Here is a 17,438-nt window from a genome sequence, read left to right as displayed (position 1 = left end):
CTGTATGCCTCTCAAGCATAAACTTCAATCTGGTCTCCCCTTAGCCTCTGGCAATCCAGAGAAAACAAACCCAAGTTTGTCCAACCTCTTTTTTTTTAATTAAGGCAGCATTCTAGTCAACTCTTCTCTACCCCCTTGAAGTGTCAACAGAATTGAGCTTTCCTATGGTATGGGTTAAGCCTACAAGCCATCTTGTACAGAAGTAAGACAGTATGTGCAGGAAGTACAGATGATACTGTACCTGATCCCTTGGGTCTTACGCCAAGTTGCTGTAAGTTGCTGGTATCATGCGAACAGACTAGAAGAAGATTCAAGATTAAAGACTCAAGATTCATTTATTATCAAAGAATATATAAATTATACAGCTTTGAGATTTGCTTGCTCACACGTTGCCACAAAGCAAGAAACCGGTAAGAACTCATTTAAAGAAAGCAAAGAATAAAAACAAAAATAAAAGGCCAATACTTGATGTGCAAGAGAAAAAAAATAAAGCAAACAGTGAAAGTGAACAACGGCATTTTGAAGCAAAATTGAGTCCACCAATCCAAAAGCCAGAGCAGTCCAGAGTAGGCCCAAAGCCTCACCTATCAGTTAATCACATTAGCAAGCATATGAATAGCATTGTACTAGCATTCCTGAATCTTCAACTCCTATTGTATCAGTTCTTTTCTATCACCTGTCACAGTCTCACCAATTCCCTCTGCACTCTCCACAACCTTGTAAACATTGTATAGAATAAGGACCATAAGTCAGGAGCAGAATTAGGACATTAAGTCCGCTCTGCCATTTGATCATGGCTGATTTATTTTCTTTCTCAACCCGATTCTTCTGTCTTCTCCCTGTAACCTTTAGTGACCTTACTAGTGAAGAACCTATCAAACACTACTTTAAATATACCATACTGACTTGACATCAACAGCTGTCTATGACATTGACTTCCACATATTCATCACCCTCTGGCTACAGCAATTTCTTCACAACTCTGTTCTGAAGGGACATCCCGTGTTCTGAGACTGTACCCACTATTGGAAACATCCACTTCACCTCCACTCTGCCCCAGTCCTTTCAATATTTGGTAGGTTTCAATGAGAACCCCCTCATTCTTCTAAATGGCAGTAAGTACAAGTCTAGAGCCACCAAACACTGCTCATATGGTAACACTTTAATTCCCCAAATCATTCTCATGAACCTCCTCTGGACCATTTACAATTCCAGCACATCCTTTCTCATTCACCCAGAACTGCTCACAATCCTCCAAAAGTGGTCTGAACTATGCCTTACAAAGCCTTTGCATTATATCTTTATTTTTATATTCCAGTGAAGGAGGGAAAGAGAAACAAAATTAGATTGGTCAAGTGATTTTACCAATCTTGACATTAAGATTTATTAGTCAGAGATGATTTACACCCAATTTTCATCAATTTAGCTGAGCTGAAGCACAGTAAAGGATTGAGCAATAGTGTTTATCTTCTTTCTGTGATTCCTTCTGTTATTCTTCATGATCTCAGTTTTGGATAATTATTTCCATCTAGGTGTGAGAAAGTCTGTATGGCAGATTATGATATAAATACTATATAAATAATATATATACCTTCAGTACCTATAAAATAGCCACTGAGTGTATTTTTAGGGTCTTCTGTGATTGTAGCCCAAAAACCTAAAGGTTTGACATGTGTTCAGTGTGCAGTGTTCCTCTGCACGGCACTAATGTAATGCATGGTTATTCGAGTTATTGTCTCTTTCCTGTCAGATTGAACCAATCTGACCTTTCTCATCTGAACAGTGTAATTAACAAGGTGTTTTCAGCCACAGAACTGCCACTCACTCACTGGATGTTTTTTTTTTGGTTCGTTTGCACCATTCTCTGTAAACTCTAGCGATGGTTGTGCATGAAAATCCCAGGAGATCGGATTCTGAGATACTCAAACCACCCCATGTGGCACCAACAATCATTCTACAAGTCAATGTCCTTTGGGTGATATTTGATGTTTGGTCTGAACAATGTTACGGATTCAAGCAACAATAAATATATGAGTTAGGCAGGGGTTTTTATAACAAATAACATGTTTATTAAACACTGAAAACAAACCCCCCAAAAGTAAACAAACCACTCACGTAACCGGAAATCAGCTGCTGTGCAGCAGCTTAAACAGTTCTTAAAGCGATGAAGCGATGTTGCAAAAACAGTTCTTCAAAGTAGTACTGCAAAAGTTCAAAATGCTCAAAAAGTTCAAAAAATTCAAAAAGTCCATTTAAAGGAGAGACTTTTAAAGATGATTTAAATTCTCTTTCACATCATGTTGTTGCAGTTCCCCGTCGAACCACACTTTTCCCACAAAGAATTTAGGAAGATGAAGAATGAAACAGTTTAAAGGCACTGACCTTTCCTTTACAACACTGTACTCAATCCTTTCTGCTATTCACAGGGATTAACACGAGTACAGTGAACGAATTCCTTCCGAATAAGGATCAAACAAGGTCGAACCTGTTTCACCGTCGAAATCGACTTTCCTCGATCTTTTAACTCCCGAACTCTGATCTTCACTCTCCACTGAATCTCAACTAGCAGTATTATAAAGAAACTGCTGGCAATGACCTTTTAAACTTTAGGCATTAGATAAAACTTCATCTTTCAACTAAACTGCGTCATAACATTAAATCACGCAGTGGCATGAAGTCAACATGGCAAATCCAGCCACGAACTGCCCCTCCTCACAGGGAGGGGTCCTCCTTTTATACCCTGTTAAAAAAAAACCTGTCACATGACCTCTACTGGCAGGAAAATGACGTCACTCCACCATCACAAGACCATTACCTCAAGTCCAGTATAGCTTCAACCCCAGTCACGTAACAAGGGTACCACTGTCATGTGTCATGGGTACGTAACACCTCCTTCCAAAAAAAACATCTCTGGTCTGTCAAGAACAAAAATTTTAACAATTATTTACAAGAAAAAACAAACATATACATTTTATAACATACACAATATACAATATAGTATCATCATATAACATCTTACAACACAGTAGGAGTGTTACAATTGTAAAAAAAAAACACTCCATAAAAAAATTACATTGTACATTCAACATCGAGATAGACAATCAGCATTATCTTTACCTTTAATATGTTATCACAATATTGTACTCTTGTAACATCAAACTCCAATTTAATAATCTTCTGTTTTCGTTTTTCATCTTACTCAGAAAAACTAACGAATTATGATCAGTGTAAACAATAAGTGGTTTTTGAGTTGTACCAACATTTACCTCAAAATATTCTAAAGCTAAAACAAGAAATAACAATTCCTTCTCTATTGTTGAATAGTTTATTTGATGCTTATTAAATTTCTTAGAAAAGTAAGCTACCGGATGATCAACCTCATCATCCTCATTCCTTTGCATTAATACTGCTCCTGCAGCCTCATCACTAGCATCTACAGCTAATGAAAAAGGTTTTTCAAAGTCAGGTGCCTTGAGCGCAGGTTGTTGACATATCATTGTTTTCAATTTTTCAAATGCTTCTTGACAAGGCACCGTCCACACAAACTTCACATTCTTCTGCAAAAGGTTAGTTAATGGAAGGGCAACATTAGCAAAATTCTTACAAAATTTTCGATAATATCCTACCATTCCCAAGAATCTTCTGAGAGTTTTTTTTTCCCCGTTGGAGTGGGGATCTCTAAAATTGTCCAAACTTTTGCCTGAACAAAAGCTACCTTACCTTGACCCACAACATAACCAAGGTAAGTCACAGTGGCATGTCCAAATTCACTCTTAGCTAAATTAATAGTTGTTAGCTTTTGAAAGCCTTTCAACCAATTTCTCCACTGCAATAATGTGTGCTTCCCGAGTATCATTTCCTGTCACTAAATCATCGATATAAGCATCAGTATCTTTCAATCCCTGAATCACAGAGTTGATCATCCTCTGGAAAGTACCTGGGGCATTCTTCATCCCCAATGGAAGAACATTATATTCATATAGCCCAGATGGAGTTACAAATGCAGAAATCTCTCTACCTCTGTCCGTTAATGGAACACACCAATACCCTTTCAATAAATCAATCTTTGTAAGGAACTTTGCTTTTCCAACTTTATCTACACAATCATCTACTCTAGGAATTGGATATGCATCTGTTTTCGTTACAGCATTCACCTTCATATAGTCCGTACAAAACCTAATACTACCATCTGGTTTTGGCACCATAACGCAGGGTGAACTCCAATTCAAGTTAGAATGTCTAATAATATTATTCTCTAACATATATTCAATTTCTTTCTCAGCAAGTTCAGATTATTCTATGTTCATCCTACATGGGTGTTGTTTAATAGGTTTGGCATCTCCAACATCTACCTCATGTGAAGCTATAGTAGTCCTTCTCGGAACATCTGGAAACAAATCCTTATATTTAAAAATTAATTCCTTCATCTATTGTTTCTGCTCTAGCTGTAAATGTACTAATTTCTCATCAATATTTTCCAGAATGGTTGAATTTGGTAATCTAACAGAAACAATGTTGGATTTAGAATGAAATTCAGATGAATCATCTATCATGTTCCTCGTTAAATCAGCCTCATTATCACTAACCGCAACAGTCACAGTATCAGATTGTTTCTCATAATATGGTTTTATCATATTTATATGGCAAAGTTGTGTTGACCTTCTACGATCTGGAGTTTTTATCACGTAATCCAAATCATTGATTTTAGACGCAATTTCATAAGGACCATGAAATCTAGCTTATAAAGGATTCGTTTGTACTGGGAAAAGAACCAGCCTTATCCTCATCCTAGCTTCTTTATCATACCAAGTTTTCATTTTCTCCTGAGCCAATTTTAAAATTTCCTTGGCTAAGCTACAAGCTTTATGTAACCTGTCCTTAAATTTCAAAACATAGTCAAACAAATTAGTGTGTACTTCCTTACTAATCCGCTGTTCTTTTAATAAAGCTAAAGGTCCTCTAACTCTATTCCTAAATACAAGTTCAAATGGACTGAAACCTAAAGATTCTTGTACCTATTCCCTTACTGCAAATAAAAGTAAGTTTATACCCTCATCCCAATCACTTTCATTTTCCACACAATATGTCCTAATCTTATTCATGAGGGTAGAATGAAACCTCTCCAAGGCACCTTGTGATTCTGGATGGTATGCAGACAAAGTGATTTGCTTAGATCCCAATTTATAAACTATCTGTTGAAACAATCCAGACATAAAATTACTGCTTTGATCAGTTTGTATTTCCCTAGGTAATCCAAAATAAGTAAAGAATTTTATAAGAGCCTTTGTCACAGTTTTAGCTTTTATATTCCTAAGTGGTACTGCCTCTGGAAACCTAGACAAAGTACACATGATAGTCAACAAGTACTGATAACCAGTTTTTGTCTTTGGTAATGGACCAACACAATCTACAATAACTTTAGAAACTGGTTCACCAAATGATGGAATAGGTTGTAATGGAGCCACTGGTGTAACTTGATTTGGTTTACTCACAATTTGACAAGTATGGCACGTTTTACAAAACATTGCCACATCTTTTCTTAGACCAGGCCAGTAAAAATGTTTTAAAATCTTGTCCACAGTTTTCCTTACCCCTTGATGTCCACCTAAAGGCACACTATGAGCTAAAGTCAAAATCTCATTTCGATAAACTTTAGGGACAACTATCTGGTAAACAACATTCCATTCCTCACTTGCAGGAATTGTAGGTGATCACTATATCCTTTATAATTAATTTAGCATGCAACTCATTTACCCCATTATGCAATCCTTTATCTACCTGAAACTGTTTTGTGAGTATTTTCATGAGAAAGAAGAAAAATGTTCGTTTCAATTTTAACACAAGTGCTTTAATTCTCTCATGAATGATTTTCTTAAATTTTGCTCTCTCTAGCCATTACCAAGGTTAACCAGTAGATGGCGTGTGGCAGCTGTCAATATCCTGGGCTTGACTGGCGCACCAAGCCCACTGTTTTCGAATTCACTCTATTCATGCTTTGCAGCAAGAAAGGGTCAATACACAAAATGTTTTGGGCGTTAGTATAAAACGGATGCTTAGAAGTTAATTCAAACCCACGTACTAACACATTTAAAAAACATAATGCTCAGAGCAAGACATTGGAGCAAGGAGGTGGTGTGGAAGAGGGGAGGAAAAGAGACAGCAACACACACAGAATAATGGAGGAACTTAGCAGGTCAAGCAACATCTATAAAAATGACCACTTCTGTGCGCCCAAAACATCGACTGTTTATTCATTTCCATCAATGCTGCCCGACCAGTTGTGTTCCTCCTGCATTCTGTGTGTGTGCTTTGGATTTCCAGCATCTGCAGATGTTCTTGTGTTTATAAAGAGAAACAGAACAGTAGCTATTCCTATCTCCCACTCTGTGCAATGAAAACAGAAATGTAGCCCATACAGAGACACAACAGGATAGTCTTCCAGAGTTCCTGTGCAAGGGACAGCATTTTAACAGTACACGTTTCTCACAGCATCGCAGTCCCTGAATCAGCTGGGACTTTGTGCTTACTGTTCAGCATGAGTCCAGTCAAGCATTTGTTTTGAGAGTATTAAAAGTTGGTCTGATCTGGTGGTAAGAGACCATAAGACATAGGAGCAGCATTCGACCCATTGAGTCTGCTCTGCCATTTGATCATGGCTGATTTATTATCCTTCTCAACCCCATTCTCCTGCTCCCATTAACCTTTGATATCCTAACTAATGAAGAACTCTGCTTTAAGCACACCCAATGACTAGGCCTTCACATGTCCGTGAATGAAATTGTCCGTGGCAGTGAACTCCACAGATTCAGAATCAGAATCAGGTTTAAGATCGCAAGCATATGTCATGAAATTTGTTAACTTTATGGCAACAGGACAATGAAATACATGATAAATAAATATAGAGAAAAAAACTGAGTTACACTAAATAGGTATGTCTTTTAAAAAGTTAAAATAAGTGCTGCAAAAAAAAACAGAAACAAAAAAGTAGTGAGGTAGTCTTCATGGATTCAATATATTTTCAGAAATCAGACGGCAGAGGGGCAGAAGCTGTTCCTGAATCGCTGAGTGTGTACCTTCAGGCTTCTGTACCTGAGAGTAACAATGAGAAGAGGGCATGTCACTGCCCAATCAAGCCACCAATAAGGCTGCTCTTCAGAGAAACTGGCCTGTTTACCCATTCTCTTTGCTCAGAATATCAACTCAGCATTGTGACTCCAGTGTTTCTGTTGCTCAGGCGCACACGGACAATTAATCTGCCAAGTGTCCTGCCCTGTTATAGAGTGTTCACCTTCCATAACTCATTTGTACCAATTTGGGTGTTGGGAAAGTAAATTAAGTGTGAAGACTTGAACTAATTTTCTGGTGAACCACGGCACATTCTTCTTCACTCCAAGAAGCACAATTGTCCTTTGTTCGGGTGTGAGGTGAGATGAGCATTATGTTCTGGCATGAACTGTAATTGCAGGGGAGGGCTATGCTTGCCTCAACACAATCAATGTAAGCCTTCCTGTCTACACATCCCATAGCCCTCCGCATGCCTATCTGAGAGACTCTCAAATGTTCCTGTTGGACCAGATCTACTACCTCCCCCAGCAGTGCATTCCAGGCACCCATCACTCCCTGCGTAAAATTTAAAAAAAAACACACATGTCTGACATCTCCTCTAAATTTCCTCAATTCATCTTAAATGAATGTACTTTAGTATTAGCCATTGCCACTCTGGGAGAGAGACTTCAGCCAGAGGGTGGTGAATCTGTGGAATTCATTGCCACAGGCAGCTGTGGAGGTCAAGTCATTGGGTATATTTAAAGCAGAGGTTGATAGATTCCTGATTAGTTAGGGCATGAAGGGAAATGGGGAGAAAGCAGGCGACTGGGGCTGAGAGGAATAATAGATCAGCCAAGCTGAAATGGTGGAGCAGACTTGATAGGCCTAATTTTGCTCCTATATTTTATGGTCTTATGAGAGAAAGGTGCTGGCTGTCCACTTTATCTGTGACTCTCATGATTTTAGCACCTCTATCAAGTCACTTCTCACCCTCCTTTGCTCCAAAGTGAAAAGCCCTAGCTCGCTCAACCTCTTCTCATATGACAAATACGCTCTTGATAATTCTCTGACAGAGAGCTCAACCAAAAGGGACTTGAGTATAAGGTGTTGAGGGAAATCATTTTCACCCGTGAATTGCTGGAAATCAGAAAGGGCAGGATAGGCAAAAAAAAAACACATTCAGAAAGTTCTTGGGTGAGCAATGATTGTTTGCAACATATTGTATTTAGCAAATGACTTTTAAGGTAAGATTATATGCTGCCGTGCATTTTAAGTGATGCACTTTGTGATGGAGGCTCTTTTCACGTGAATCCATTAGGATGAAAGGCAGATCACAGGAAAGCCAGAGATCCTAGAAGACAGAAAAGGGGAATTCGTCACAACACACACAAAATGTTGGGGGAACTCAGCAGGTCAAGCAGCATCAATGGAAAGGGAATAAGCAATAAAGCGTTCTACCTGAGACCTTCATCAGGACTTGGTCTAAAGTGTCAATCATTTATTCCTCTCCGTGCATGCTGCCTGACCTGCTAAGTTCCTTCAGTTGTGTGTGTGTGTGTTCTGTGTTTCCAGCATCTGCAGAATCTCCTGTGTTTATAATTAGTCAATATATCTCTCTTGCAGCTATTGTGCCACAATGGGATTTGAACAGGCAGATATTCCATGTGTTGTTCAGCCACTTTTTGCCATTTGCGCAATTTTTCCTTTTCTCACGAGTTTGTTGGTTGATGTTTCCTTGAACAGGCTCCATGGTGTTTCTTTGTTTTGTGGCTGCCTGTGGGAGGACGGATCTCTGAGTTGCGTTCTGTATACATACTTTGATAATAAATGTACTTAGAATCTTTGATCCATGATCTCTAGTTTTCCAGTAGCATAATACATTTCAATGATTCTGTTTGTCATCTGTATATTTGCAATTCATAATCTCAGTTCTGTTGAGCAATTCATTAAAATGAGCTTGGTCAATAGACAGTGGCTTATTTTCCCCTGTCCTAAAGCTGCTATTGACCGGTTTCGGAATTCAGCTCTTGCTGAATTTTTGGGTTGTTTTCTGAAATGACAGACCAAGTGAGAATTTATTACTGGGCTGAGTAAATCCGCAACATTCAACTGATGATAAGCTGTCATGGATTGAGAATAAAGTACACTGTAAATTGTAAGGTAGTAACTGAGCAAAAAAATAGCTGCTCACTCTGATTAAGATGTTCTGAGAGGATAGGTAATCTATCAGATCTGTGTCTTAGAGTCACAGAGCTCTGCAGCACAGAAACTGGCCCTTTTGCCCTCCAGTCCATGCCAAACTGCCGCTCTCCCTAGTCCCATCGATCCACTCATTGACCATCACCTTCCATACCTCTTTCATCCATGTACTTGTCCAAACTTCTCGTGTTGAAATTGAATCCACGTTCACCAATTCTGCTCACACTTTGTTCCACCCTCACACCACCTTCTGAGAAAAGAAGTTGCTCCTCAATTTCCCGTTAATTTCACCTTTCATCCTTAACCTATGACCTCTAGCTCTAGACTCACCCAACATCAGTGGAAAAAGCCTGTTTGCATTTACTCTATCTATAGCCCTCATAATTTTATATAGCTCTATCAACTCTGCTCTCATTCTCCTACACTTCAGGGAATAAAGTCCTAACTTGTTGAGGCTTTCCTTATAATGCAGATCCTCGGGTCCCGGCAACAGCCTTGGAATTTCTCTCTGTAACCTTTCAGTCGTCAGGATCAAGTCTGTCATTCAACCATACGTGAATAGCCAAACAAAAGAGCGTTACCCCAGGGCCAAGGTGCAAAACACAGTACCAACAGTCACACACGGTGCAGCAAGGTATCATTCTTGTTGATGTTTTTTTCCTGTAGGTAGGTGTAACTGCACACAATAACACCCTCCAATCTGATGGCATGAGTATCGATTTCTCTTTCCCAGTAAACAAATTCCACCTCCCCACTTCACCCCTCCTCTCTTACTCTGACTTTTTACTACTTCTTGCCTGCCTATCTCTTCCCCTGGGTCACCACCTCCTTCCCATTCTCCTATAGTCCGCTCCTATCAGATTCATTTTTCTCCAGCCCTTTGACCTTCCTCACCCGGCTGGCTTGACCTATCACCTGTCAGCTAGCCTCTTTGCCCTCACCTCCACCTTTTAATTCTGGCAACTTCCCCCTTACTTAGCGCTGAAGAAGAGTCGCAGCCTGAAACGTCAACGGTCCATTCATTTCCATAGTTGTTGCCTGATCTGCTGAGTTCCCCCAGCAAGTTGGGTGCATTGCCTAGAAATAGCATACACAGTATTCTGGAAGAACTCGGCAGATTAGACGGCGTATATGGAAAGGAATAAACAGTCGATGTTTAAAGGTGAGACCGTTCAACAGGACTGTTCACTTCATGCAGTTTTAGTCACCTACCTTCAGGAATACCTTGATAGCCAGTGCAAGCACAGCATCTATGTGGCTGTTAAGGTATTGCCATGGGATGTGGAAATGAAACGTGAGCTATCCAGAATCACTGACTAGGTGTTTCAAATGTAGGTCAAATGCTTGGTGACCACACACGGCTGGAATTCCACAACATTGAGACTGGGATAATGACCGAGCGACGCTTCATCTCTGTGGCTCCATCCAGTTTCATTGGGCACCTCCAGAGCCTGATGTTCAATGGGATGATGTACATTGACCTGTGCAAAAATGGGGACATCGAATACTGCGAGATCAACGCCAGGTTCGGCATGAGGTCCATCATCGCAGATCCAGTCACTTTCAAAACGAAGAACAGCTATTTGACCCTGGCCACCCTCCACGCATACACGTCCATGCATCTCTTCTTCCAGTTCAAGACTACTTCTCCCGACGGATTCATCCTCTTCAACAGCGGAGACGGCAATGACTTCATTGCAGTGGAATTAGTCAAAGGGTAAGGTTGATTTGAAAATCAGAATCCATTAGTTTTTCCCTTTATCAGTTCTGATGAAGTATCCTAGACTTGAAAAATTAATATTGTCTTTTTCCACAGATGCTGATTTTTTCACCATCTTCTGTTTTTTAATCTTACTTTTGATTGCTAAGAATCTTTCACAGATGCAGTATAGAAGAGTCTGAGATTCTTCAGAAAATAAACTTTCTTCTCTTTCTTTTTATATTGGTACAGTTTGTTGTTTTTTTTTGCACGTTAGATGTTGTCTGTTCTGTTGGGTGTGGTCTTTTGTTGATTCTATTGTGTTTCTTGTATTTATTGTGAGTGCCCGCAAGAAAATGAATCTCAGGTTAGTATATGGTGACACATATATACTTCAATAATAAATTTATTTTGAACTTTGACAGACACATGAATAGGCAAGGCGATAGACCATGTGCAGGCAGATGGGACATGTTAGATTTGTATCATGGACTGAATGACCTGTCCCTGTGCTGGAGAGCACTATGTTCTTTAAATGAAATCCCATTTGAAATTGATGATCCTTGCAATATGCAGCCGGTCAGTTCCTTGTGACTTTATTTGGATTTGACTAGAGTCCAGCTTTGGAGCAAACAGTGTTGCAAGGAGAACGGGCGAACCCAAACGCAGGGCACTGACACGGAGGTAGTGTCAACAGAAGAGCGCAGGCGGACAGCAGGACGAGACAGAGCAGGGATGCAGACAAGGGGATGAGTGTGGCTGGGGGAGAACGGCAGGCGGCATGCCATGCTCCTGTTAACATGCTGAGATTGAGTTAACACAGGGACAGTGCGGAAACAGAACTTGGAATGCACAGTTCTTAATGGCCGAGACAGGGTTAACACCGGAAAACAGCACAGGAACAGAACTTTGAATACACAGTGCCAAGTGGTTGAGAGACAGAGCTGACACAGTCAAACAGCACGGATGAACGGATGAGCAGGAGGCAGGCAAAACTTTTCTTGACACAAAGCATTGCTGGAGCTGAACGGCAAACCAGAGACAGGCGGAAGGCAACACTTATCTTCATACAGTGCGTTAAATGGAAAGGCAAAAGGCAGACAATACTTTTCTTGACACAGGGCATTGCTGGAGCTGAATAGCAAACTGGAGACAGGTGGCAAGCAACACTTATCTTGACACAGAGTGTTAAATGGAAGGACAAACAGCAGGCTATACTTACCTTGACACGGAGAGACAGAGTTACATAGGGGAACCTTGGTACTGAAGTTAAACTTGGAACACACCACTCTAAGTGGCTGGGAATGTGCATTATCACACTGGCTGAAGCAACAGTCTGGCAACGAGTGGATGCAAAGCCGGGGTTTTTACGCTGCAGGTTTAGATGAGAATCAGATGTTGCAGTCAAGGAGCCCAGGAGAACGCGGGGAAAAGGGAATTAGGAGAATAAGAGGAATTAGCGGTCAGGACCGTGACAAACAGACAGATTCAGCATTCCGGATCTCCTTATAATTCCGGAAGTTAAGCATTTGAGAGTGTGTGTGGAACTCCAGAGCTGATTGCCAATCAAACAAGTGAATCTCTGCTGTTGTTTATGGAATTGACTGCAAAAGCCAGCAAAATTCTGCCATTCCCTCCAAAATTGGAGAGTGCATACAAATAAAATCTACTTGAACAAGGTGGCAAAAGTGCTGATAAGTATTTTTCAATAATTCGGATATATAATTAATCAGACATAAAATAATTCAGAAATATTTGGAAAATAATTTTGATGAAATAGTATAGTTTATTGCACAGTTTTCTGAAGATATATCCATAGCTTCACATTTTAATTGTTTGAAATTGTACATTCACTGCTATCTTCAGAGTCTTTATAAATTCAAATTCAAGTTTATTGTCATTGAACCGTATACTGCATACGAAACAGCATTCCTCCGGACCTAAGTGTACAACACAGTACATATAACTCACAGGCAAGACATAAAATAATATTACCACAAATATATTAACAAATTATGAAATGTATTCCAGAAGATTGACAATTAGTGTAAGATGCATTTATGACACAAATTAAAAAGTTAACAATATAACACAACTGGTGCTTCATACGTGATGAGACCTGGGTGGTGGTAGGGAGTTCAGTAGTCTCACGGCCTGGAGGAAGAAACTATTTCCCATCCTAGTAGTCCTTGTCCTAAGGCTGTGGTACCTCCTGCCTCGTGGTAAGGGGGCAAAAAGATTGTTGGACAATTGGAGGGATCATTGTCCCTGCGTACACAGCATTCCTGGTAAATATCTTGAATATGTGGAAGGGGGAACCCAATGATCCTTTCAGCAGTCCTTGAAATTCTTCGTAGGGACATGAGGTTAGTTGCCTTCTAATTCCTGCACTAGGTGATGATGCAGCTGCTCAGGACACTCCCTGTGGTACTCCTGCAAAAATTGGTGAGAATAGAGTGGAGGTGGGTTGGTAAGCTTTGCTCACCTCAATCTCCTCAAGAAGTACAGATGCTGCTGTGCTTTCTTGACTAGAAGAGGTGGTGTTAAGTGTCCAGGTGAGATCATCCATTATGTGCACACCCGCAAGCATGATGCTCTTCATCTTTTCATCGGTTAAGGCTGTCTGCAGACTTTGCCTTTGTTTCAACTTGGTGAATCATTCTTCTTCAGATATATCCATTACGTGTTTGACCTGGGGAACGGACCCAATGTTATCAAGGGGAACTCTGAAAAGGCCTTGAGTGACAATCAGTGGCATAACGTAGTGATCACCAGGGACAATAGCAACACTCACACACTGAAGGTGGATGCTAAATCTGTGACGCAAATCATCAATGGTGCCAAGAACCTTGACCTCAAAGGTGAGTTATCTATCCATTTTACTTCAATGATACCTTAGAAGTCATTGACATAGTTTCTGTGTCGCATCATGAAGGTGGCACGCATTCCACTGGGCACCGAGTGTTGAATAAAGGCTTAGGGTAGTAGATCGGAAACAAACTGCTTTGACTTTACGAAGCAGCAGAGTCACAGTCCGAATCAAGTTTATTATCACTGGCATACAGTACTTTGCTGAAGTATTAGGCACATACTGTATATAGAGCTAGGGTGCCTAAGATTTTTGTATATTTTTGTAGTAACTGCCACAAAAAAACACATTTTATGGTATATGTCAGTGATGACTCTGATATGGGTCTCTATTGTGGACTGAGTATGGGAAAGGGGCAGGAAGAGGGGAATCATGGTTGGGAAAAGGGAAAGGAGAGATGAAGGAGCGGAAAGCACCAGAGAGACATTCTTTACTTATCAATAAGCCAACTGTTTGGAATCAAATTACCTTGCCTGACGTCTCAGGGCTGGGTGTGTCTGTAGCCATGCTAATTCCCACCCCTGGCACTCTTTCTCTGTTATTTGTCCCACACCTCTCCCGTGACACTCCGTCTCGCCATTCCCAACATCGTTTGCTCCCACCAAATATACAAACACGTTCTCTGCTCCACATTGGCAAATACAGTACTGTGCAAAAGTCCTAGGCACCTAGCTATAAATTGAATTGAATTGACTTTATTTCTTACATCCTTCACATACATGAGGAGTAAAAATCTTTACATTATGTCTCATCTGAATGTGCAATCTGAGTAATTTATAATAATTTATAATAAATAGAACAGTCAATGTAACATAGAGTACACTCAAATCAGTGTGAGTTAATCAGTCTGATGGCCTGGTGGAAGAAGCTGTCCCGGAGCCTGTTGGTCCTGGCTTTAATGCTGCAGTACCATTTCCCAGATGGTAGCAGCTGGAATAGATTGTGGTTGGAGTGACTCGGGTCCCCAGTGATCCTACAGGACGTTTTTACATACTTGTCTTTGTAAATGTCCTGAATCATGGGATTTTCACAACTACAGATGCGCTGGGTTGTCCGCACCACTCTCTGCAGAGTCCTGTGATTGAGGGAGGTACAGTTCCCATACCAGGCAGTGATGCAGCCAGTCAGGATGCTCTCAATTGTGCCCCTGTAGAAAGTTCTTAGGATCTGGGGGCCCATACCAAACTTCCTCAACAGTCTGAGGTGTGTACAGACCACATGAGGTCCTCGGTGATGTGGATGCCAAGGAACTTAAAGCTGTTTATTTATTTATTTCCCCAAATGGCTAATAACTTTATCTTCAAAGGGTCTATATACTTAATCTTATCTTTTGTAAATAAGGATGCCAAATTTTCAGGAATATGTCATATTCATTTCTTAAATTATAAGTAATTTTTTCAAGTGGAATGCTGCTATATATTTCATTATTCCAACGGTCCATAGTTAAGTATGAATCTGATTTCCAAGTAACTGCGATAGCCTTTTTGGCTACTGCCAATGCAATTTTTATAAATTTTTTCCTGATATTTGTTCAATTTAAGTTTCGGTTTTATCCCTTCAATATCACCTAGTAAAAATAATATTGGGTTATGTGGAAGATGTATTCCAATAATTTGTTCCAATAAAACTCTTAAATTTCTCCAAAAAGGTTGACTTTTAAAACAAGACCAGATAGGTGTAAAAAAGTACCAATTTCTTGATTACATCGAAAACATTGATCAGATAAATTTGTGGTGTAATATATTGCATTGTCTGTTGATCGATTGTGTCGGTAGGTGAATTGCAGGGGGGCTAGTTTGTGCCCAGGACTTTTGCACTGTATTGTATGCTGTGAAATTTGTTTTACAGAAGTGGTACATCCAATAGCTATGAAAACATTAATAAGTTACACTAAATGAATACATTGCGGTTGGGTGGGACCACAACCAGAGGTCATGGGCTAAGAATGAAAGGTAAAAAGTTTAAGGGGAACATGAGGGGAAATGTCTTCAGTCAGTGGGTCATAAGAGTGGAATACAGCACAGGAACAGGCCAGTCAGCCCACAATGTTGTGCTGAACTAGCTAAAATGCAAATCACAAAGACCCAAACACTCATCCCTTCTTCCTACACAATGTCAGTATCCCTCCATCTTCCTTGCATCCATGTGCCTATCCAAACGTCTGTTAAAAGCCTCAATGTATTTGCCCCCACCACCATACCAGGCAGCACATTCCAGGCATCCACGACTCTCTGAGTAAAGTACTTACCCCTCACATCCCTCTTGAACCTAACATCCCTCTTGTTAGTCCTGACAAAGGGTCTTGGCCCAAAACGTCGACAGTGCTTCTCCTTATAGATGCTGCCTGGCCTGCTGTGTTCCACCAGCATTTTGTGTGTGTTGCTCGAATTTCCGGCATCTGCAGATTTCCTCGTGTGAACCTACCCTCCTCTCCTTTACTGCATGCCCTCTAGTATCAGACGTTCAAGAAGCGCAAAAAGAGAGCAAAATAGTGAGGTAGTGTTCATGGGTTCATCTGATGTCAGAAGGAAAGAAGCAGTTCTTAATGCATTGAGTGTGTGTCTTCAAGTGCCTGAACTTCCTCCCTGGTGGTAGTAATGAGAAGAGGGCAGGTCCTGGATGGTGAAGGTCTTTAATGCTCTCTTGAACCATCACTTTTTGAAGATGTTCTCGATAGTGGGGAGTGTAATGCCCATGATGGTGCTGGCAAAGTTTACAGCCTTTTGCAGCTTTTTCTGACCCTGTTCCAGATGGTGATACACCCAGTCAGAGTGCGTCTGTAGATAGGCACACAAATGTGCAGAAAATGGAAGGATATGGACATTATGCAGGTCGAAAAGGGTGGAGGAGCAACACCTTATATTCTGTTTCAGTAGCCTCCAACCTGATGGCATGAATATTGATTTTGCCTTCCAGTGAAAAGTTTTTTTCCCTCCCCCTTCCCTCTTCTTCTATTTCCCACAATAGCCTTTACTTATCCTCAGCTGCCTATTACTTCCTTCTAGGTCCCCTCTTCCTTTCCTTTCTCCTATGATCCACTTCCTTGTCCTATCAGATTAATTCTTCTCCAGCCCTTTACCTGGCTTCACCTATCGCCTTCCATCTAGCCTCAGTCCCCTCCCCCACCTTCTATTCTGGTGTCTTCCCCCTTCCTTTCCAGTCCTGATGAAGGCTTTCAGCTGAGAGATCGACTTCACTTCCATAGATTCTGCCTGACCTGCTGAGTTCATTCAGCATTTTACGTGTGTTGCTTTGGATTTCCAACAACTGCAGATTTTCTTGTGTTGAAGAAAAGATTAGGTTATTTGATTACTAATTTAATTAGTTTGGCACTACAATGTAGGATGAAAGGCCTGTTCATTTACTGTTGCTATACACTCGAGGTGTTCTGCAGCAGCTCCACATATCAAGCAAAGTGGAGTATGTCCCATTATGTTTCTGACTTGAGTTTACTTTCCACAGCTTTGATAACTAGTTCTGCTGAAGTAACTCTTGGAGGCTGGTTTGTTCTGATGATAGATAGCTTTCTGTTTGTTCTGTTGTACCCTGTCCATATCTCCAAAATACTGGCTTACCAATTTGCTGAAGAGGTGTTTTCATCAAAAAGAAGACGTCATTTTTAGT

At 40.5% G+C, this 17,438-nt stretch overlaps 1 protein-coding gene across 1 annotated transcript in view; it reads left to right on the top strand.

Moving 5' to 3' along the window:
- The window catches only part of LOC132404104 (neurexin-3-like), a 2,171,528-nt gene that overhangs the window by 891,254 nt on the left and 1,262,836 nt on the right, over window positions 1–17,438 (top strand). The window contains exons 12-13 of the mRNA XM_059988144.1: window positions 10,582–10,963; window positions 13,616–13,806. Coding sequence (XP_059844127.1) covers window positions 10,582–10,963; window positions 13,616–13,806 — 573 coding nt within the window. The remainder of the gene's footprint in view (window positions 1–10,581; window positions 10,964–13,615; window positions 13,807–17,438) is intronic.

This window comes from Hypanus sabinus, chromosome 2 (genome assembly GCF_030144855.1).
Source record: "Hypanus sabinus isolate sHypSab1 chromosome 2, sHypSab1.hap1, whole genome shotgun sequence".
Lineage (NCBI taxonomy): Eukaryota > Metazoa > Chordata > Chondrichthyes > Myliobatiformes > Dasyatidae > Hypanus > Hypanus sabinus.
Note: the sequence above shows the minus strand (reverse complement) of the source record. Positions and strands in the feature narration are given on the sequence as shown.